The sequence below is a fragment of the Sprattus sprattus genome (assembly GCF_963457725.1).
Source record: "Sprattus sprattus genome assembly, chromosome: 16".
NCBI lineage: Eukaryota > Metazoa > Chordata > Actinopteri > Clupeiformes > Clupeidae > Sprattus > Sprattus sprattus.
Window position 1 is genome coordinate 13,317,318 of NC_137914.1, and position 24,636 is coordinate 13,341,953.

At 41.2% G+C, this 24,636-nt stretch overlaps 2 protein-coding genes across 2 annotated transcripts; both read left to right on the top strand.

Moving 5' to 3' along the window:
* Window positions 1-4,424: 4,424 nt before the first annotated feature.
* Window positions 4,425-14,981, top strand: nfascb (neurofascin homolog (chicken) b; the record flags this gene model as incomplete). The annotated part of the gene is made up of 25 exons (XM_080853315.1): window positions 4,425-4,521; window positions 4,702-4,807; window positions 5,319-5,509; window positions 5,792-5,914; window positions 6,191-6,361; window positions 7,043-7,154; window positions 7,340-7,524; window positions 7,653-7,784; window positions 8,143-8,286; window positions 9,125-9,236; window positions 9,360-9,523; window positions 9,762-9,909; window positions 9,998-10,122; window positions 10,261-10,362; window positions 10,721-10,918; window positions 11,029-11,105; window positions 11,280-11,502; window positions 11,782-11,897; window positions 12,289-12,499; window positions 12,623-12,745; window positions 12,920-13,090; window positions 13,185-13,316; window positions 13,548-13,617; window positions 14,364-14,399; window positions 14,707-14,981. The coding sequence occupies 25 exons, from the start codon at window positions 4,425-4,427 to the stop codon at window positions 14,945-14,947; spliced, it is 3,510 nt and encodes a 1,169-aa protein (XP_080709441.1). The 3' UTR covers window positions 14,948-14,981.
* Window positions 14,982-18,598: 3,617 nt separating this feature from the next.
* Window positions 18,599-24,607, top strand: LOC308377209 (acidic mammalian chitinase-like; the record flags this gene model as incomplete). Its single annotated transcript, XM_080853793.1, has 12 exons — window positions 18,599-18,623; window positions 18,744-18,773; window positions 18,985-19,189; window positions 19,328-19,384; window positions 19,506-19,671; window positions 19,803-19,927; window positions 20,584-20,707; window positions 21,318-21,500; window positions 21,599-21,715; window positions 21,893-22,025; window positions 22,199-22,369; window positions 24,603-24,607. 12 exons carry the CDS (start codon window positions 18,599-18,601, stop codon window positions 24,605-24,607), a joined length of 1,341 nt encoding a protein of 446 aa, XP_080709919.1.
* Between the last annotated feature and the right edge of the window lie 29 nt (window positions 24,608-24,636).

The window sequence follows — 24,636 nt, forward strand, 5'->3', positions numbered from 1 at the left end:
AGGAAATTCAGATGAGGAACTCAGATGAACAAAATACAGGTCTTCTTCAGAGCTAAAATCATGAATTCCCTCACATAAACGCCATCTAAATAATGTAATTATGTCTTAATACCAATCAGGAGAATTTTGTGGACATTTCTTGTTGACTTTATGGATTACCTATTCATGGATTATTTCAAGAAAATAAAGAGACTAAACAGCAGTCTTGTTTCATCTAACACTGGTGAAGAGACGATCACAGATCATTCTACCTTTTAGGTGAACGGAAGCCACAAGACCACAAGCTCAGGTAAAGCATCAACTACTATAGCGTCAGTGTTAGTATTGCTGTCAACAGTATTGATTTTTGGAATGAAAATCTAAATTGATAAGAAATTGGGGTAAATCCGACAATGATATTTCTTTTTTTTTTCTTGGTTTCTGAAAAACTGGGCTCCAGAGCGTGTTGAGTTCTAAAATGCATTGCCTGTATTATTTCTATTAGGTGGGTCTTTGTTTGTCCCTGTAAGGCTCTACTGTATGTGTTATGGGCTTTGATTTTTCACTCGAGCTGTGTCAGTTTAGCAATGATGTCATTGCGAGTTCTGGCAAGAGAAGATGGTCAAACATAATGACTCAGCAGTTCGATGTAGAATGGGCTACCGTTCTGTGAGTGCAGGTTACTAAATCTTCCTTCTGAGGAATGGACCAATGGTTATTCAGCTCACATATTGCACATACTGTATCACACAGAAGCACAAATAAAACCAAGCACAGAATGAAATGCACCTATGGTCAACACACACATTGTCTATTGAGCTATGCAAATTTAAATGTGTGGAACAGGACCAATTCAATTTCATATGAAAGAGGAAAAAAGAGGGATAGGAAATAAATTCAAATTATTACAATTAAGTAAAAAATGCATTAAGGATCCAGATACACTACTTTTGGATAATTATTTGTTCCAAAATCCTTCACCAGTGAATACATACACACATACATATGTCATAAACCTGTCGAAAATATATCAATATTGTTAAATAATGAAAATTAATGAGAAGGCCATTACACTTAAAAAAAAGAAAAGAAAATGGACACTGCTGGAGTGGACTGTCTGGCTGCAGCCCCCATCGCCCCCGTCGCTGTCCATGGGGTGTCAGCATGACAGCTGCTACGTCTCTGATTCTGTGGGATTTGAATGATCCATCTCCATCCCTCCACTCAGAGTAGGCCAGTCTCTGTGGGCCAAGACATGCTCACATCCCCATCCGCTCTTGAACCTATCTATGGACACACGTGCCAGGAGACACTCTTGGAGAAATAGAGACCCCTTTGTTGTTATCTTTGGATAGCTGAGAGACGTGTGTGTGTGTGTGTGTGTGTGTGTGTGTGTGTGTGTGTGTGTGTGTGTGTGTGTGTGTGTGTGTGTGAGTGTGTGTGTGAGCGTATGTGTGTGTGAGAGAGCATGCGTGTTTCTGTGTGTGTGTATCTGGAGAGGGGGGGACTGCTTTCATTCTTCACTCTTGGTCCGAGTGGTGCAATCTAGAGCATGGTACCATTTAACCCACAGCTAGTGTCTGCACTGATGGCAATTACAATAGAGGCAGGCAAAATGGGCCCGTATAAGAATCTGTACATATGTCTATTCTGTGAAGCATCTTCTTAGTTGGCAAATAGACTCAAGATCTTTATCTTGACAATGGTGACATGACGCCATGCTATAGGCAGTGGCGAATTTGCTTTTCGATCAGTGGTTGCAGTGTGTAACATATGTTAAAGTAGTGGCTGTCCATTTGTCCTAAATGAAACCTTATGTGTAGATATGGTGTGGGTACTCAGAAGGCCCCAAGAAAACAAGAAAATCATAACGCGAATCGATGAGCTTTGCATTCCGCAGTACCCACTCAGGTCAGAAGTGTAAGGCAAGCGCTGTGATGGCCATTGTCTCCCACGACAGCAGCCTCTCCTGAGTCCTCTCCTGGCCTGGGAAACGATCCGTCTGAAAACAAGAGGCAGTGTGGTGTCCCTGGAAACCCCCTGCCAGAAAGCATTGCTTTCTAACACTAACAGGGAGAGTGTGTGTGTGTGTGTGTGTGTGTGTGTGTGTGTGTGTGTGTGTGTGTGTGTGTGTGTGTGTGTGTGTGTGTGTGTGTGTGTGTGTGTGTGTGTATGTGTGTGTGCCATCCAAAAAAGAGAAGGAAAATACTGGTAGTGGCATCATACACTTCACCTCCCAATGAAAAGAACTTTAACTTTTGACGTCATTTCTACGATATGATCTCGTATGACGGATTTCACCAGATCTTTATCTGAGCCAGTTCTGTATCTACTGTACATCTTGTCCATATAAATAAACAGTTGCTTTTAATGTCTAGTCACAAGATTTTATGACCTCTGTGATAATTCAAAGAAACAATCACTGCTTTCATCCCTGTAGTGCTATTTTTTTTCAAATCCAAACAATGTGGCCCACACATTGATGTCATAATCAAAAAGAATGCTGAATATTTTGCCAAGTATGGGTTGGCTCTTTTGCTTGCAGCAGTTTTAGTGAATGAACACAGTGGACAGAATTCAAATAAAGAGAAAAGAAAGTAAGAAGAAAGTTTTGTCTGGAAAGTAAATTGGCATTTAGATTTAGTATGCTTACATTTATTAAGTGAGAGAGAAGGAGGAAAGCGTAAGATGGATTAACCACTCACACACTCACAGACTGAGAGTGGCAGAAAGAGGTAGACGGGTGGTTTGTGTGTGTGTGTGTGGGGGGGGGGGGGGGCATATTATTCACAATTCATGGACTGAGTGGGAGGCTGGCAGGAGACAGACACAGACTGGAAGTGCATGTGTCCAATAAAACTACTGCATTACAACTGCGTGGTCCTCTGAAAGATTTGCTCTCCACAATTCTGTTTGTTTATTTGTCTTTGGAGAAGAAATTACATTTCAAAGAAACTGAGATTCAGGAATACAGGTTTACAGGATTACCTTGATGGCAGATTTAACATGATCCAGTAGTTCATATCATGGGGCCTTCTTGCCAAGGTACTGTAAAATAACTTAATGTAAATCGTCATAGTGTACAGTAAGTAAGTACAAATATTTGCATTTCGTTCATGCATTTCATTAAGTTGCTGTGGTGGTGATATGACAACATTGTGGATCAAGACTAGATTTGAATAAATGTAAATGTATTGCTAAAACATTTGTTCCAGTCCTGCATTCTACATCCAATATTGTGTCATACTGTATATAGTTGACATGATGTTAGTGTATTGGACTTATTATTTGTGTTTTTTGTATTTCTCAACAATAACAAGTTAATATTCTTTGTCTCTAGTTGGAATATGAATGTAGTCTTCTGAGCTTAAGGTCGACAATGTCTCAATGCTGGAGGCATCAGTGAATACAGGTAGGCTACTTTATCATCTCACAGACTTTTATCAAAAATGATATGCTCTGAAATACTTTAGAAATGTACATAAGGATAATCTTACTAATCAATTTAATTTCCACCTCTTTATTTTAACATGGCTCTTTGCCCAATATTTGAAAGCATTCTCCATGAATTCACTCTCACATTAAGTAAACTACTCCAAGGGTGGAATTGTGGCTTAAATGCTACCTTGAATTATGTTAGCATAGCATTGATTCTATTACAGTAAGCTTCAACACAGTATGGAATAAAACAGTTTTTTTATTCCTGGGTTCTGTCCCTTAAATAAAATTATTATAGTTCTGGGGTGAAACCGAAATTCTGAAATTCTATATGGAATATATAAATAACTGGTATCAGCTACATTAAGTATATAAATGTGATGTATTGAGATTGTTATTAGTATATTAATTATTCAAAAATGAGAGAAATGTGAAGGAGAATATTTTAGTAAACAGTAATTAAAATAAAAACCCTATCCCACTAAGCAGGTTAATTCAAAAGTGACTTAACTCATAACAATAGGATCAGCATGGGCCACAGTAACTCCTCAGTCATGGGACCCAGCAGAGAGTGCACCAGCTGGCTGCATCTGTGTCTGAATGGTGCAGGCGTGAGACAGAGGTGAGCTTCTAGCCTGTGGCTGGTAGACTCATTGTGTGGGCATGCCATGCAGCGTGCCCATGACAAAGGAGCTGTTTGAGAGGCCACCACATTACAGTCAAGGGGTGGGGGGCTGTAAGTCACTATTCACAAAGCACTGGAGCATTTTTCTGCATTGTTTTTTTTTTTTTTTTTTTTACCTCTTGAGTTATTTGTTGTTTAAAAAAGGATTTGGCCTCTGTTTAGATGATGTTTAAGGAAGGGTGCCGGACAGTGCAGTACAGACAGTGGCGACTGGTTATTTGAAATGAAACCAACGGCTGAAAACAGAACCCACATTTCTTTGCTTCTCTGCTGATTCTGTTGTTCATCAGTTCAGCATAGCTGGAGTTCAATCTGAGAAGGGATGGGGAATCAGGACTGGGAGGTGAATTTGGTCATCAGGTTTGCTGTTTTACTGCTCACACGGCCAGGTCTGTTTGCCATGGAAATACCACAGGATGGTAAGTTATGTTACTATGTTAGCAACTGTGTGTGTGGGTGTGCGTGTGTGAGTGTGTGAGTTAGAGAGTGTGCATTTGTTCATTGTGAATATAGAGAATCCAGTCATGGTCTCCAAACTGTAATCTTCTCTAGACTTATTGGGTTTTCAAACATGATAAGTGTGGCATTTCTTTTCACAGTCATACAGCCCCCTACCATCATCAAACAGTCGGTGAAGGATCATATTGTGGAGCCCAAAGATCCCATTGTCATTGAGTGTGAAGCAACAGGAAACCCTCAGCCTGTGTAAGATTTACATTTGACTGTTTGTTTCTCTCTTTGAGGCATTTATTTATTCATTCATTTCATTAGCATTTCAATCTGAAAACAGTGGTGCAGTGGAGAGTTTTTGTCTAGTGAGCTAACTAGCTAGCCAGAAGACTTGCTTTGCAGATAGGCCTACCAACAACAACAAGCCTAAGCACTGATAAAAGCTAGCTACCTTGCTAGCTGATAGAGCGTGGCAATACATTTGGTGATGTGCAGGAAAAGCCTGAATTTGAAAAAGGTTGAAGAAGATGCAAACACTCCAATAGCACAGGCCTATCTAAAAACTCCAATACCATAGGCCTATCTCAAAATTCCAAGAACATAGGCCTGCCTATCTCAAAACTGTAATGACAAAGGCCATCTCAAGACACAGTTAAAACTTGACTGCTGTTACTTTAACATTACAATTAAGATTGTGGAATCTTAACCCAAATAATTTAGTGGGTTGAGGATTAACATTATTTTTCTGTCTGTTACCTACTGCTAGTTTCACCTGGACCCGTAATGGAAAGTACCTGAATGTTGCCAGAGACTCCCAGGTGTCCATGCGAAGGCGCTCAGGAACGTTGGAGATCTTCTTCTATGGCCGTCCAAATGACTATGAGGGGGAATATCAATGTACTGCCACAAATGAGTTTGGCTCAGCAATCTCCAACAAGATCAACCTAAGGGTTTCCAGTGAGCAGCACTGCTTTTGTTTATGAAGATTTTCAGTGTACCTTGCTTTGCCAAACCCATCAGTCACAGTACACTCTGGTGCATTCTGCTCTGTTACTTTCCTGGTGTATTTTGACTATTCTATTTTTTATATGTCAGTTTTGCTGTCATAAGTTGTGACCATGGGTGATGTGAGTGGTATCATATTGTTAGGACACAGTCAAGATCATAACTGGATGACACTTCCTTCTGCCTGACCAGTAAATCACAGCTTTCTTAACCCATTCTGTATCTTTGGGGCAGAGTCTCGATCATGGCCGAAAGAACACCTGGAGCCCATGACAGTGTTTGTGGGTGAGCCGCTGGTCCTGTCATGCAATCCCCCTTCGGGTCCGCCAGAGCCAGCCACCTACTGGGTGAACAGCTGTAAGACCTCTTACAGTCGTTATGGTGCTAATGTCAGAGCACCACAGTTCACTTACGCCTCACTTGTTTTACCACGACTGAATAATTCATGGTGTCATTGCGTGACGTTTTTTATGAAGTCATACATACAAGGCAAGATAACTGCTTTAATAGTAATAATATATGGTACTGAGTGAATGGTAGATAATTAAATCTCTAGATAATATTAAATTATTCATATATGGTGCTGTGGCACATCCCAGACTTCTTCATCCTCTCTGGTGTCTCACATTCCAGCAATGGTGCCAATTCGTCAAAGCCGCAGGGTGTCCAAGGCTGAGAACGGGGACCTCTACTTCTCCTATATCTTGCCAGAGGACGCTTCCACAGACTACTGCTGCACGGCACGCTTTCCCTACACCTACACCATACATCAGAAAAGCCCAGTCATTCTCCAGGTGCTAACAGGTGAGCTCTATTAAAGCCCTAAAGAAAACTCATAGTTTTGTTTGCTTTCTTCACTAACTAATGCTGCTCTAGCTGCTAATGTTGCTAAACATGCAGACAAACCCCGGCCACATTCACTCTTATTTCAGGGAGGGTATTGTCAGTGTAGTTTGTATGATCTAGTGATGAAGTCCACAAACTTAGATTTAGTTTTTCAGTGTTGGCACTGGAACAAATTTCATTTTGGTAACTGTTGTCAAACCCCTTAAACAATCCTAAAGTAAAGAACACTTTATTTTACCAAATATATCTATTTCATTTTTAACAATTCTATTCATTATTAAACTAATTATTAAACCAAGTTTACATCCCCCTGTCCCTCTCTTAATTTATGCATATGTTATTGTTTTGTTCCAGAATATATACTCCTAAAATGACCCACTAAGGTCCTTCTTAAACCATACTGATTGAGTGGTGAGTCTGAACCACAGTATTTCTTTCCCACCCCGGTTTGTTTGTCTTGGTTTAACCATATTTCACTACTATGTGACACACCAGAGCTTAATCACTGACGTCCACCAACCTAAGGCTAGCGCTTGGCTGCTTTAATATTTTGTTCTGCAGTGCTTGATGAATTGTCTGATGTCCTAAGCAGGCTTCTGTTTTTGGCCTGTAATCATCCATACTCTGAATTTTCTTTAGTGCGTAGGCCGTCTGAAAAAGCGCCTGCCTTTATGTACCCCCCAAAGAAGGCCACTTCCAAAATCGCACTCCTGGGGGAAGAGTTGGTTCTGGAATGCTTCGCGACGGGAGTGTAAGTCACAAACTAAGGCTGGTTTTCATCACTTGTCAAAATAGACGGGAAAAGCTCCTTCTTCCTTACATGGGCAAATTAATAAAAAATCCATACAACACTTTGAACATTCATTAAAATGGCAGACCCGCTATGTATTTCATCAAACAATGAATTGAGATGTATTCAATGAATCCATCTTTCAGTCCTGCACCTGTCATTAAGTGGACCAAAGACTGGGATGAGATGTCCCTGGATGGCAAGAGGCTGGAGAGTTTCAACAAGAGACTTCGCATCCTGTCTGTGTCCATGGATGATGGGGGAGACTACACCTGCACAGCCTCCAACAAGATGGGATATGTGGAGCGCACCATCTCAGTCAGTGTCAAAGGTCAGATACAAGAAGACCCACTTAAAAGTTGACCGCCAATGATAGTTGACTGAAGTTGACTGCAGGGATGCTCTAGTCTGGTAACTCCTCCCTTTATTCTCTCACGTGTTCTTCCTTAAACTCTGCAGCGGCTCCATTTTGGCTGGAGAAGCCAAAGCTCCTCATTCTGTCCCGAGACATGAGTGCGAAATTGGTATGTCAAGCTGATGGCATCCCAAGACCCAGTATTCAGTGGCTGGTCAATGGAGTGCCAGTTGAAGGTACGAAACTAGGCATCAAACCAACATTCACATCTCTCAGTGAAGTATCACTTACAGCCACACTGTAACAGTCATACCGTTGTTTTTAGTCCATGTAGCATACAATACAATCCTGTGGCATAAAACACAAAACTGATTCTTTGAACGAACATTTTTGCATTGCATTTTTATGAGACAAAATTAACATATTAACATCACTTGTAAGCCATTTAAGACCACTATGTTACACCCATGTACCTGAAGGAAAAACTTGCAGCAGTTGCTGACTGATTGTAGTCCCCACACTTAAAATTTTCACTTTGATAACTGTCTGTCAGGTTTCTGACTTAGGCTACTGTTCCTGCACATTCTGCTTTAGAAGCCGAGCCGATCTCAAGCAGGCAAGTGTCTGGAGAAACTCTGAACTTCCGAGCTGTGACAGAAGAGACAACAGCTGTGTATCAGTGCAACGCGTCCAACCCGTATGGATATCTCCTGGCTAACGCCTTTGTCAGCGTCATGGGTAAGACAGGAGTGACTGTGAAAATGATCCAAGCGATGTGAGGGAAATTATCTTCAGGTGGGGGAACTGTGGAGAATATTGACAGTCCATCGCCATGGGAACCTGGGTAATAGTTTCAACATTACCTCAGGCTCAGTCAGGCAATAGCATGAACACAGGCGGTGGGGTTTGCAGGTGGGAAGGCTGGCTGGTCTGAATACAAACACAAACTGTGGACAAAGGCACTGAGTGGGCATAGCAACAGGGCTGGAGAGGTACATTGTTGCCTGCCGCCCTCCCTCCTACAGGGATACACAGAATTGGTATCAATTAAACTGGGGTAAATGAGTAACTCAGTTAAAACCATGTCATTAGTAAATCAGTTCAGTTGAGTAGAGGAGATGTGGTTTTGTTTGACCTGTGTTTGAATACCTCAAAATACAGATGGGAGTATGTCGTTTTGAATTACTTCAGAAAGCTGGAAGATATATTAAATATTACTACATGAAAACATGAGGCTCAGCCATCAGGCTTAATATTGAGCATCTGCTGACAGCCATCAGTGAGAAATGAATGTCAATACAGAGTAACATTGATTTCATCTTCGGCACAGTTATGGCACCTTACAGACTTCACTTAGATGTTTCAGGACTGTAAAGTTCCAGGACTCCAGAGAGTATCAACCCAGACATGCGCGCACACACACACACACACACACACACACACACACACACACACACACACACACACACACACACACACACACACACACACACACACACAAAATATGAGTTCAATTATATGATTGTCCTTTTCCACTGACTACAAGAGCGTACTCATCCCTCTCTGCCCTCCCCAGACCAGCGGGCACGTATCCTGGGTCCAAGAGATCAGGTGGTGAAAGTAATTGAAGGCAGAAAGACGGTACTAGATTGCCCCTATTTTGGAGCTCCAGCACCTGCAATGCACTGGTAAGCGTGCTTTGGCCATTGCTATACCATCTAATGTCAACACTGTTATTTTTGAGGTCTTATGTGTTCTTCTCTTTCTCTCACTCTCTCTGTGGTTCTACCTATTCCTGTATTTGTTAAAAGGTCAAAGGGTGCGATGGGCACCTTGGAGGGCGGTCGCTACAAAGTCAACAAAAACGGGACGCTGGAGATCCGCAAGACGAGGGTTGATGACCAGGGCGCGTATGTGTGCATCGTCAGCAACCTCATGGGCAGAGATGAGAATCAGATTCAGCTTGAGGTTAAAGGTCAGTCGGTATTGTGATTGTGCTAAAGTGGGACCACTGGAACTCCTTTTCCAATTTGCATCCAGCACGTATGCCTCATTAAATGTACTGCTGATGTGGTTCTTTGGTTGTCTAAACTCGCTGTTGTTAGATTCCTTTTTAATAAAGTTATTCAACAACCCAAAAGGTTTACAGAGAACTGCCTAGAATAGCTACCTGAAGTAGGAAGTGAATGATGACAGAGGGTGATTCATTTCAGAGCCCACTCAAGTCATCCGAAAGCCACACAATGTTGTCATCCTCCGTGGGGGAGATGCCAAGTTTGAATGTGCAGTCAAGCATGACCTGTCCATGCTTCCCTCTGTCAACTGGGAGAAGGACAACAAGACCCTTTTCATAGGAAGGAGGTGTGTATTGAAATAGCACACAGGCAGTGATCCTCAGTTCTTTACTACAGAAAGTTTTTTTATTCTTCACACATCCTCTTTTGTTTAGAATGCTGAAGGAGGAGGATGCGCTGACTATCGTCAATGTCAACAAAGCAGATGACGGCATCTACAGCTGTGTCGTCAAAACCGAATTGGATGGCGTCGTAGTTTCTGCTCGACTCAAAGTTATGGGTAAGTACACGCACGCGCACGCGCACGCGCACGCGCACGCGCACGCGCACACACACACACACACACAAACACTCACATACACACAACACACATTCTCAGTCATGTAAACACAGACTGACCTCAGATTCCTTTTAACAGACCGCCCAGAGTCCCCAACAGACCTCGTGATATCAGACCCCTCAGAGCGCAGTGTGCGTCTCACCTGGACACCTGGTGACAGTAACCACAGTCCTATCAAAGGTAAATATCGACAAAATGAGTTCTGAGGCAAGGACCAAATCACAAACCTAAACAGTTCAATGAAAAGCATGTATTTAAAAAAAAATAAAAAATCTAGGAAGGCAAACTCAAACCCACATGTGCCAACACAAGCTGGCAGACAGAAGGGCTGGCAAAGCTAAGACATTGCTTCTGACAAACAAGATGAAATGTACATTAACCCTAGGTTATAGGAGATGCAACAGACTCTTCCCCACTTTGAAGTTAGCACTGTTTTGAGGTAAGGCTGAGTGGGGAATCTCTGACCCAGAGTCCTATGTTGCTCAGGGCTCAATCATTGGTAAGACTAAAGCCCTAACTCACTGTGTCTTTCCTATAGAGTACATGGTGCAGACCAAAGAGGAGTGGTGGTTCCCCTCGGCCTGGAAGAACCTGACTACTTACCCTGGGAACCTGAACTCTGTCGTGCTGCAACTCTCCCCTTACCTAAGCTACCGGTTCCGGGTCATCGCTGTTAACGCACTCGGCCAGAGTGAACCCAGCCGTGCAACAGAGTACTACCAGACTGGAGGAGCTGGTAGGGTGTAACATCTATACCAAAGTCCAATCGAAACACTAAGAACATTTGACACATTGTAATATCATGCTGTTGCACATTTGGTAATATTGGGATATAATGTTCTTCAGTGCCAGACGCCTTCCCAAAAAACATCAGAGGAGTGGGAAGTGGATTGTGGAGAAATAACATGGAAATCACTTGGGAGGTAGATATATCACACAACTGAGATTCATTTTCATCACTAGTTTAATTTCAGCATAAACTGTAGCATGAATAGACAAAGTAGTTAATGTTTACTTTTAAACAATATTGTCAGTATTGTAAAATAGTTGTCAGAAATAGCCCTCAAAACCAGCAAATGTGTTTCTCTGGTGTCAAGCCCTTGCCAGAAAGAGACTGGAATGGGCCCTATTTGCAGTACGTGGTGTGGTGGCGGCGTCGAGAGTCAAGGGAGGAGTGGAAGAACGTCACCACCAGGTGGTGGTGGCACACCATCTACGACACGGACACCTTCACTGCCTATGAGATCAAATTGCAGGCTATCAACAACTTTGGCTATGGCCCAGAGTCCCCAGTGGTTATTGGCTACTCCGGAGAGGACCGTGAGTGCAGGGAAACACACAGTTGCAGCCCACACACACACACACACACATACATCAAAATCATGTTCAAATAGTACACATTATTAACACTTGTTTATGGTGTCAGTCATCTGTACAACTTTTCTGTTCTGTGGTAACACCATGTATCCAAATACAAATAAAGCATCAGGAGAAGTTTATAATATCCTAATAAGTATGCGCACTTAGTACGTATAAGTATAAGTATGCATATCGTAACCCATGAATAAGCCCTTGGATGAGTGTTGTGTTTTTTTGCAGGGCCTCTTGAAGCTCCTGCAGAGCTGAGTGTGTCTGACGTTGAGAGCACCTCAGTGACTGTAAACTGGCACCCTGTTCCTCGTAGCAGTATCATGGGTGAGCTGAAGGAGTACAAGGTAATGGTTACCACTATATGGCAGGTCAGATGGTTGGACGTTTTTGTGTGCCTGTTTACTGAAGTTGGTTTGGCTTGTTTTTGTTCGATGAAGCATATCATTTGGCCTACCAGTTGAGGTCGTCTACACAACGAACTGCTGAAACCCAAACGTCCTTCCAAATACAACTGTCAGGCTTGCAATGAACACTGGGAGTTCACTGTGTCTTCTGACATTAACTATGTTGTACTGCTTGCCACATACATTTTACTTTATATACTGTAGATATATTGTTTTATAATTTCCAAGTTGTGTCATTATGTGTATGCTTTTGTTCCTTCATTTGTTTGTGCTTGTTCAAATTTGGGTCACCCAAATCTATAATAATGACTGGCTGCTGTCTTTGCTGCAGGTCTACTACTGGAGGGAGACTAGTCAGCTGCCGTGGCTGAGTGTAAGCAGACGGGCAAAGTCCAAAGGTTTCGCTGCCTCTGGCCCACGGCTTTCCGGTGACCTAACAGGGTTAACCCCTTACAGTAACTACAGGATGTACATAGTGGTTGCAAACAGCCGCTATGAGGGGCCTGCCAGTAGCACTATAGAGTTCCAAACACCAGAGGGGGGTATGTTATGTGTTGTGATTGGAATTATATTATTTCATGAAGTAGTGTAGTAGTTTTGACAGTGTAAATAAAAACAGTGATTTCAACTCATCTCATTTCAACTGCTCTGTCACCCATCTGTAGTGCCATCTGCTCCACGCTCTTTCAAGATTCAGCACCGACATTTGGACACCATCTATGTAGAATGGGAACGGCCAGCGGAACCCAATGGCATCCTAACAGGATACATAATGAGATATCAGCTGTGTAAGAGGAGATATGTGGAAATGGAGATTGTCATTTGCAAGTCCCTCTGTTCCCAAGTCGTCTAAAAAAAAATTATCAGTATCCGCCATTCTACCTGTAGATGCTTGTAACAATGTCATGTCTTTTGACTTCTTTTGTTCTTGGTCTTAACTGAACTTTGAATTGTCTCCAAAGTGAATGCAACCAGAGGGGAGAAAATCCGTGAGGAGCACCTTCCTCCCAACACAACCGATCTCTCTGTCCAGCGGTTCGACCGCTACACACGCTACAAATTCTCCTTGGCAGCACAGACTCAGGTCGGCATAGGAGAGTTCTACACAGAGGAGTCGCCCCACTTCACGGAGGGTGAGACATCCTGAGTAGAAGATCAGATGTTCTGGGTTCAAATGGTCAGATTCTAATTTATCTGTGTGTGTGTGTGTGTGTTTGTGTCCTAAAGCTTACTCTACGGATCAGGTGGACCTGGCCACACAGGGCTGGTTCATCGGTTTGATGTGCGCCATTGCGCTCCTCGTGATCATCATGCTTGTTGTGTTCTTCATTAAGAGGAGCAGAGGGGGGAAGTACCCAGGTACACTAAAATAACATAAAATAACTAAAATAAAAGCATATTTTATACACATTTCTACACATTATAATAATGCATTATTTTCCACAATAACATATTTAGCTTGTACTACGCTGTCACAAATACACCCATTTCTGCATGCAATATATATAGTGAACGCACTGAAGACATTATTTTCATAAGATGCTTATCAGTATTTATTGAAAAAGTAGATTCTGTTTTGTCTTTTGCAAGTGAGGGACAAAAAAGACTTTGCCTTGGAACCACTAGATGATAAGGATCAAGAGGGAACATTTGACTATCGGTGAGTTCCTACGTATCTAAGTAGGTAAGCCCTGTAAGTGCTGATATGGTCAAAAACTGCCTAGTTTGCCTAGGATATGGTGTATGACTAAATGTTACTTTTTATCAAGCACTTTTTGCAAATCAATATCCCTTATTCTGTTGTAACTGATTATCATATGGTTTCTACTGCAGTGTAATTGATAAAGCTCTTTGTTTAGACTAAAACAGGTTGCTTCAGGTAAGGTCTTCAAACACATCAATGAAAGGGCACTTTAAGGAACTGAAATTATTTTATTTGATGTTTGTTAAACAAAGGTGAGATGATTATTTGGGCAAATCATCACCTATGTCACACGTCATTTTATTTAGGTTCATAAACCCTGGTTAACTTTCTATTTTCTGCCTTTCTGAATTCTTTAACTTTGTTTTGCATTTTCTTTTCTTTTCTCATCGGACCACTGAAGGTCTCTGGAAAGGTATGAGAAGAGCTGTGTGCACTGTGTGTCATTTCTGTGAAGGCGTGTGGCTGTGCTCAAGATTAACTGACAACACCCTGGTTTAACACTGAGTTTGATATTTGTTTGTTTGTTTGTTTGTTTGTTTGTTTGTTTTACTAGTTATACAATATCCATTCCTGAGCGTTGTTACTTCATAGTTTGCAGGCTGCTTTGTGATCCTGTTTATTCATGAACATTTCGCAATGTTTGTTTCCATTTCTTTGTAATCACGGAAGCTTTTTTCACTCCTCACTTGTTCCTGTTTCAGGATAACTCGTGTTCCTACTCTCCCCTACAACCGAAGGTATCTACTATCATACTATAATAAAACTCCCATGACTATGAATGACAAACTCATACCTCTAGTGGTCAAAAAACAGTGAATTGTGAACAGGAAAGCAGCATAATGCTATTCGAAATCAGACAAAGGATTTCATTTATTGATTTAATTAGAAATTCATGTTTAAAAAGAACACAACTTCAAAATAGTAGGAACATGCTGTAGGTTGTATGTTCTACCACCTAAGGTTTAACCTTATATCTAAAGAACACAATTCGGAGAACGTCTAATCTTATATGTTATGTAATCCTCTGCATGTCTTGAACCCCAGGGAGGACGACATCAGACAGCTCCAGCGGAGACGTGGCTCGGTGGACGGCATTATCAGGAGGACAGAGAGCGATGACAGCCTTGTGGACTATGGTGAGGGAGGGGAAATCGAGTTCAACGAGGATGGCTCATTCATTGGCCAGTACACAGGCATTAGCAGGCGGTCAGACAGGTCAGAGAAGGAGTACCATGACAGCTCGGAAGCCACCTCACCTGCCAACACCATTTACACACTGGCCTAGTTTAGCTTTCACTATAGGCACCACAGAGGTCAGTGGGTACTAAACAGAGGGTGCCCACATACCAGTGCGGCTGTCTAAGACGTTTTCCCACCACTGTTCAGTCATGGAGAGGAAATGGACTCTGCTTGTATATTTCAAGTGGAATCATAGAGGAGACAGCACTGACCTTACCCTGGTTCTTTCACTCTGGCTGTAGCTGAGTTTGGGATATAAATCAAGGGAGCAAAACAGATGTTGTTTCACAGGAGAAGGCTGCCAAGTTTTTGGATAATCCCTTTATGCTAATATTACCAATACGATCCTGTCCTTTTTTATCTTTTCAAACTAAAGAGCAAAAAGTGGTTGTATAACAGCCCTATGGGGAACGGGAAGGCGATATGTTTTATCATGTTGATAAAGAGCAGTGAAGGGGCTGAGGGGTATTTTATGCATGGCGTTATGGCTCAGCCAAAGTTCATCAAATATTTATTCCCAATAATTTGATTTCTTTACCCATTTCTGAGTCTATTAATGATGTGTTATGTAATGTACTTGCAGACAGAAGCCTACTGCTTTAATCAAACTGTCCTTATTCTTCAAACATTAGAGCACTAGAGTGTATTAATGCATAGCTTTAATACATACAGTCCCTTGCACATTTAAAAAAAAATCTTTAATGATCTACACCAATATCAATGAGTACTGATACCAATTGATGTTTAAAGTTAAAACTCACAGTATATTTAAGCTATCTTCCTATATTTCAAAATTAGGACATGATCCATGTCTTCAACCAATATGTTTCAAACATAACACATAATTCTGGGTAGGTTCTGTCAGTTGTATATTGCACTTTTGTTTATCATCTATGGCCTATGTAGTTCTGCACACTCAGGTAGCATGTCCCATAGTATCAAAGGCTTAAGAGAAACAGGTCTTACTGTGACTTATATTCTCTGCACTAACCTTAACAATAACCTTTACAACAGAGAAGGTAATGTTTCCTATATCATTCTTCGGTTCTCCTATTGGTGACCGCAACTTCATGGCAACTTCTGATATTCTGTATTAGAGTTCATGTATACAGGAATTGATTACACTGATTCCATTATGCAGAATGCAAGAATATGAGGAAGTACCTTTTACATTAAGTCATTAAGCAGACGCTTTTGTCCAAAGCAACGTACAAGGGAGAGAGCAGTCACGCTACGAGAAAGAGAAAAAAAAGAATTGCAGGAATTCAGTGTAATAAGCCATTTATTGCTAATTATGTCTTTGCCGGTGTGTTTACTTTTGTTTTTAACCCTTACTTGATTGTTGGACATTTGTATTGTGGTTTTATATGTGCATTTTAGTACAGTTTTACTCTCATATCATCTGTGAACTAATTTGCTGAATGTATAAAAGAAATGCCAATAAACCCAGTGTTCATTTTAAATTGATATTGGATTTATTTCAAGTGTTTACAAGGAACGTCAATGGCGCCTCTGAATCTAGGCAGTGTAGTGAGAAAAACTGGTTTAAAAGTTAAAATAGTGATGGCAAAAATGATAAATGCAATGGCAAAATGTAATTCATAAAAAGATGTCCATACCTAAAATTCACCAGAGATTGTGTTTCATGGGTGCCTACAATTAGAAAACCTATGCACCTGAGTATGAAAAAAACCCATTGAAAACAAGGTCATAGCAAAGACCTGCTACTGATGTGTTCACCAAATATGGCCTGGATGGATCATTTAACATTACATGCTGAGGTTTTTACCCTTCAGATACTCTTGTACAAAAAAAAGAGGGGTATGAGGGCTCCCTGACCTAAATATCCTCTGACAGCTTCAACATTTCACAGTACATTCTGTGCATCTAATGGCCGTCACAAAGAGCCTTTGAGCGGCAGAGCCTCTGCTCTGTTTTCCCCTGAGCAGAGGGAGCATTTTACAGACAGCAGAGGGCAGGGGGCTTACATGAGGGCTCAGGCATGTTCACCAATCACCATAACTGAGACAAGACAGCTGAAGTGCCCTTACCACTCTTTTTATCCCAATTTAAACAACATGGTAGTATTCTAACAAAATGGTATCACACAGCTTCACACTTTCAACACAACTGGAGTGTTCTTCTGTGGTAGGGTTCAATGCTCAACTTCATTGCTATGCTGGTAAGACATGGGGAAATTGTCATGCAATGTTTTTGACCTTTTCAAAACAGTCTAGACTTCCTCTTCTCATCAGGTGGTTAAGACAGCCTTGTTTTGTCTGTGGGGACACAAGACCATGAGTTTGTGGAGATTATTTTGTCTGATAATTTCCCAACATGAAAAACATCCTCTATTTCCACATGTTTCATGGTGGGTAGCAGCATTGCATGACAGATGCTGCTGCAACATCCACCCACCAAGTTGCAACCGAGAGGAACTCCTGTGTATTCACTAAAGCTCTTCATTGCATGGAAAGCAACTTTCAAGAGAAAGCATCTGAAATATTTACCTGTCCTCAAATGCATTTCACCCAGTGATGAACTGAATTTATTCATCATGTGTTCTTTAATCACTTCAAATAAAATGGCCTTTAAAATCAATACTGCAGGTTACATGTGTTTCATGAGTCATTCAACGTCTCATTACACGTTAAAGCTTATTATACAGCATAGACTAAGTGTATTACACCTGGTCTTGTGCAACAGCCAGGTATTATCAATAGTGATTTTAACAGACGTTTGTGTTATAGGATGATATCCTGCAAAAATGGAAGAAAAGCTTTAACAGCATGACATTGCTAGCTATACTGCCAAAATACATACGTTTGTGTGTTGGCAAGCTTCTATCAGTGCCAACTCAGCTTTTGGCGGCGATTGCAAGGTCTTTGCATGTGGTTTAGGTAGTTAACTGGCTAGTTTTGGAACAGAACTAGTTATTGCTGCTTTAAGGCCAACGCTTACTGTCAAAGTATCCTGGAATGTTCCTAACGTTTTGAAATACCCATTAACAGTGGTGAAAACAAGACTAGTTCAAAGCATAGCAATGGCAGGAACACAGTGTTTCAGTCCAATTCCAATTCACTCAAAGAAAGTTCTGTGACAGCAGGAATAACAAACAATAAAGCTTGAGCTTTTTGATATTCATGCTGTTTCATTGCTATCTATATTTCAATCAAAAAATGCCCAATATACCAAGTGTTTTCATCTATTGTTGGTCTTTGGCCCAATAAAAGTTCTAAACTCTGGTATCTTTTGACGCATTGGCTTTAACCTGAGTAGATAACAATGTTTAGAATGTTGTGAATGAATTTCCTAGGTAATTGAAATATTGAATGTGTTCATTAAAGCCTTCTTGTTGGTGTAGAACAGAATACCTGCTGAAGATCAACTGGATGTCCTCCTGAGTTGAGACCTTTGTATCAAGCCATAAAGATAAACACGTACCACTACCTGCATTCCTCTGTTTGAAGTCAAACTTAGGAGCCCACACATTTTGCTGTGTCTCAGTTTTTCTTGTACAAATCAGTGATTTCTGTTGCACTATATCCTAGCTGTCCCGGTGGCTATGCCCCTCCCCATCCTTATCAAACATGTATAAAGTTGTGTCATGTCCATCATTGTTCTAGTACCTGAGGAATAGGGAAGACATCCCCTGCCAATAGACTGCTTGGCAAGGAAAAGTATCTTCCAATACAGTATGGCCAGGCTAACAATCCTTGCTGGTAAGTCCTCGTATAAAATTAAAACATGTTTTCAATTGATTTTTTTTTTATTATAATACAATGACATTTCCTGAAAAACACCACATGGCAATAAGCAATAATGAGCTTTTCCCCCATCAGGTTTGACCCTTTTGGCCTGCCTAAATGTGGGTAAGTGAACTTTTAGGGAAACATAATAAATAACTGTTTCTTAACATAAATGCATTGCATAAACACAAAGAATTTGTTTCCTTAATGTGTTAGCACTGTGAAACCCAGAGGCAAGTCTTTAGAGACATAAGTAGCATTAGAAGTAGTTGACTGGTCAGTCTTTTTTAGTACCATGGCAACATAGACTGAAATGTGCACATGTATTCCACAGTATCATCAACCAAATTGGTCTGCTACTTCACCAACTGGGCCCAGTACAGACCAGGATTCGGGAGGTACCTGCCAGAGAATGTAGATCCAAAGCTATGCACTCATTTGATCTATGCCTTCTCCATTATCAACCACGCCAATGAGCTGGTCACCTATGAGTGGAATGACGAGACCCTTTACAGGTCATTCAATGGACTCAAAAACAGGTATGCCGCACATGACTTTGTGTAGATTGTAAAATTGTGGTCATTTAAGGGATTATTGAGCCATGTACTTTCTTCAACATCACAATCAGCCTTTGTGACTGCTCTTACAGTTGAAAAAATCATGAATTGTCTTGACAGAAATCCCACTTTGAACACTCTGTTGGCCGTTGGAGGCTGGAACTTCGGAACGGCCCAGTAAGTGTTTTCCCGTAAAGCATAAATTAAATTGTGTGTGCCCCAAACCTCTAGACTCCTCTCTGAAGCGTGTTTATCAATCCTAATCCTCAGCCTGTACTCATTAACTAAAATTCCACAGGTTCTCCATTATGGTATCAACTGCAGCTAACCGACGAGCATTCATTCAGTCCTCCATCAGCTTCCTGCGAGCTCATGACTTTGATGGTTTGGACCTGGACTGGGAGTACCCTGGCTCACGTGGGAGCCCTCCAGAAGATAAACAGAGATTCACAGCACTCTGCAAGGTACCACCACACCCAAAGCATCCATAAGGGAAATGTTACTGTAGACGTTCCTCATACAGGCTTTGAAAGATGAACCTGTTCTTTTTGTTTCTTGAGGTGATATACAATACACATACCTTTTTGGCTTTCAGGAACTGCGTGAGGCATATGAGCAGGAAGCCATCAACACAAAGCGCCCTAGATTGCTGCTTACAGCTGCCGTGCCTGCAGGGAAGGGAAACATAGATAACGGTTTTGAGATCGCTAAAGTTTCAACGTAAGAAACCGCCCTTAAAGATGCCATTCTGCTTTCAGATTTCTTTGCTTACAGTTTATTGTATAACGTGCATGCCCGTATTAAGACTTCGTGGTGCCCCTGGGCAACAGTGACTCTGGTGCCCACCTACCCCCACCCCGCAGAACACAAACCATACCTATCCACAGGGGTGTTTTAGTCCTTGAGTAGAAAAATACTTTCTTACTTTACTCAAGTATTATTTCTGAGTATCTGTACTTAACTTGATTGTTTTTTTATACATACAGTACTTTATTGCATTTTCTCGCTTATATCACAGCTTACTTGCGAAAGTAATTAATGCATATGCTGTAAATTATGTTTAATGTGAACTTATGTTATTAGAAATCACAATACTTGGGTGCCCTGCTTGCACAGACACAACGCAGGAGGCACCACAGACATAGTGGGACGTTAACGAAAGCGATTTTTTTTTTGGTCACTGTTGTCCCAAATGTATGTACTGTATAATTGCAATTACATGTTTAATTATTATTATTATTTTCATTACTATATATAAAAATAAATAAATAATGTTTTACATCGGTTGCTTGGGGCCCCTGGGCAGTTGCCCAGTTGCCCATATGGTTAATCCGGCCGTGATAACGTGACATGACACACTCTCATGGGTCACACAGGTACCTTGACTTCATCAATGTGATGACCTATGACTACCATGGGGCCTGGGAAACATTTACAGGCCACAATAGTCCCCTCTACAATGGTGCCACTGATGAAGGAGACAACGTTTACTTCAACACGGTATGTTAGATTAAGAGTCTTGTACTCACAATAGAATAGCTTTATAAAGAAAAGGATTTTACACCAAGTCCCAAATCTTCTGTCAATAAAAAGGATGGATTTGAACTCCCTGAGCAACTTACGGTTTGAAACACAATTAGAATGACTGTTTATAGTTCATACTTCTATCTACACTTCCTGAACCTACTGAAGAGCTTCCATAATAGTTAATATGTCTCGTTATTTTAGACTCCAGTGAACATAACAGTAGTAGTAACATTATTAGTTATAAAAGTTGAGCCTTTTTAATAGGGTGGTTGATGTCCACTACAGTTCAAGACACTAAGTCATTAGTTAATTTTGGCCTTTCAATGATTTCTTTTTGTTCAGTCACATTTTCTGAGACTAAATCGTGACAGAACAACCTTTTTTTTTAAATCAACTGTCTCTCCTCTGACAAAATTGAATCATAAAAAGCTCCACAGAAAAAAATGGGGATATGAGGACTATGGTACTAAACCAAACTGTGCATGAGGTGAAGGTCAAAGCATATGTTTGCTTATTAGATTCTGGGTCTACCTAAATGTAAACGGGGCAATGTCTAAACAAATATTTGCTGTGTGCTCACCAGGACTTTAGCATGAGGTACTGGAGAGACCAAGGAGCTCCTTCTGAGAAGCTGCTGATGGGGATAGCCACATATGGCCGCACGTTCCGCATCATATCGGCAGATGACGGAGTCGGAGCACCATCCAATGGCCCGGCCTCTGCAGGAAGCCTCACCAGAGAGGGGGGCTTCTGGGCCTACTATGAGGTCCGTCTCAGCCAGTGGCTAATGCTCAGAGTGTCCATAGAGACGTTCTTCCCTGGACTCGCCCCAAGCTTAATGTTTATTTATTTAATTTCTCTCAGATCTGCACTTTCCTCACGGGGACTACCATCCAGTGGATTGATGATCAGAGGGTGCCCTATGCTGTCAAAGGAAATGAGTGGGTGGGCTTTGACAACCAGGAGAGCATCACAACGAAGGTACTTCTGCTCATCTGGCAGTGACTAAAAAGGACTACTGAGATTCCAATTGAGGCTTTCATTACAATGGACTATAAATGATATCTATTTACAATCAGTATGTCCTAAAATAAAGAGCTATTCAATAAAGCTGACAAATCATCTCAACCATCTATTTTTATGTTATTGCATCTTTAGGTTCATTACCTAAAGGACAACAGATATGGAGGTGCCTTCGTCTGGGCACTGGACCTAGATGACTTTGCAGGACAGTTTTGCAAACAGGGCAACTACCCTCTGATAAACCACCTGCGCTCTCTGCTCCACTCAGGTAATCTAACAAACTGTACGAATATTGTTATTGATCATCAATTTTGTTGATTGATCGTAAATGTGGTGCAATCACGGAAACGACTTCTGAAGGACAATGAACCCGACCCATTTAAAACTCAAGTTGCCATTCCTTTGGAGAAAACAAATATTAAATACTTTTGTTCCCCTCAGACCTGCCACCTCTCCCTCCCACTACTTTCCCTGAGAAGCCTACAGAAGCACCGGCCATCACCGAAGCTGACACTACCACTACCACCACTACTGCCGCAACCACCACAACCACTCCAAGCGCCCCAGGAAGTGGCTTCTGTGCTGGGAAAGCTGATGGCCTGTACACCCATAGTGAAAATCCCAATAGATTCTATCAGTGCTCAATGGGTCAAACATTCATCCATAAATGCGCTACGGGCCTTGTTTTCAATGGCAGATGCAACTGCTGTGATTGGCCATGAGGCAATGTGAAGATTTTCTTGAAATGAGAATGTATACTTTGGATGTGGGTTACTTTATTTCATTGGTTCTCATCATGGCGGAAACGGTCTGAAAGAGTCAAACCTGATTGGCCTGGCTGTGCCTGCCTATTCGATAATGTCTGTCTGGTCATGCCTAGTCAAGTGGCTTAACGACGCAAGCGTGACAAAAGCGATGAAAGCATGACATTTGGCACACAATGAGCTTATACCCTACCAAATGGTATTAAAAGGGGTGCCCAAGTGAAACTGCTTGTTTTTCCGTTTTAAGGAGACATTTAGTTTTGACCGAAAACAAGGTATGCGTTACCCGTGGTGCGATTTTCAAAACAGTTATTTTGCCTATAAATGCTTACCAAATAAGTAATTAAACAGTTATAAATGCATGTTTGTGCTTTCTTGTTTGTTTTTGATATGCACTAGTTGAAACAAATATAAGAAAAGATACCCCACCCATTGTTAAGTGTTGCAACACACAGTTATAGACCATGTTTGTTTGGTCTATAACTGAGTGTGGCAATGCCACTGACTCACCCTGCATTTCCTCCCAGACTCAACCTTTTACAGTCACTGATTACTAAACTTGAGTTTATGTCAGTCATTTCTTTGTTTATGACTCAACTGCTAGGTCACAAGGTCAGCAACAGTTCTTCCTCTCAATAATTTACTTTCATATTTCATATTAAATGTGCCTTTGAAAACCTTTATTAGGATTTTGATAATGAATTTGGATGGATCTGCCAAAAGGCCTGTAGCCCATCTGTCCTGTTCCATCCATTGCTTATCTGATTGCATTAATCAAGCAGAAATGACCTGACAACAGCAGATTTCTTAGAAAAGTCGATGTGGATGTATATGAAAGGTTACTTTATAAGAATAGAATTGTATTAACTAACTAAATCACAGAGCTCTTAACTCTTAAGGTAAATGTCAACTCATGGCACAAGTATGCAATTGTTCTCACTGGAAGGAGGACCAAAAGCTGTTGATGGCAAACAAATGTTGGTTCTGTAGTGTTCCTGTTTTGAAAAAAGAGTAACCTTGAAGTGATGTGCGTGTGAGGTGCAGCCACCCATCCAGATCACAAAACACATAATAAGGAACTGGTCAGCGGTCCGTGGTCAGTTTATCTGAGCATGGAAATTAGGATAAACTGTTTAACTAACTGTTGAACATCAACAGGTCCAGGTGTTATGTGACCTGATGTGCGCCTGTCAGTATTGTTTACATACTGGGTTTCACTGTTCAGCTTTAGTGCAGTTTAGCAGCACGGTGAATGAAGATTAATCTGTGCAGTACACAGTGAAGTTCTCAAGCTCAAGTTCAAAACATGTTCAAGTTTATTTCCTGTGACAACGTACGTAAGTCAACACTAGTCCTAGTTATGAAGTGTCTCATCAGTGATCTGTCATGGTAAATATTTGGTTTTGGTAATCAGATATCCCTTTCCTTTTAAAGAATCCATTAATATACCTACAAGATAGAGTTGGTTTAGTAGAGTAAGTTTAATAGAGTTAGTTCCGTAGCAGCGTCAGCACTGCATTTATTCTTCTACCTTTTTTCTTAAATCAAACTAAATACTTTTTAACAAACAAACAACTGAACAAGCTAAATTGCCTCGATGGGCCACATGCAACTAGCTCTAACAGGCTTTATCCAAACATCCTGCTAAAAAGTTCCTTCTCCCAGGTTCATCTCAGCCAGTATCATAGATCAAAGACATTATTCATACAAAACCTCAAAATAAACATAATATTTCTCACCACAACACCAGAAATTAGTTTTTCCCTAAACAATGGGAACCCCATGAACTAAGATTTGTGTGAAATACATAAAGCTTGCAACCCATGCACACCCATCCTAAACACATACCACCATCAAGCTAACACACATCCAATCACAACAGGCGGCCTTCTGAGTACCATAACTCTATCCTCCGATCCGTCGGCATGGCACTCATACATATTACAACACATCCTACAACACAAAAACAGAAGCTGACAAATTAGGAAAGATAGTATTTTTTTCTATTTGGGTATCCAGTCACATTGCCTGTGGGAGGTGTGGTTAATCATTGTCATGATATAAAACCTGCTCTGTAACAGGCTAGAACACACTCTTCTTGCCATACTGAGAACA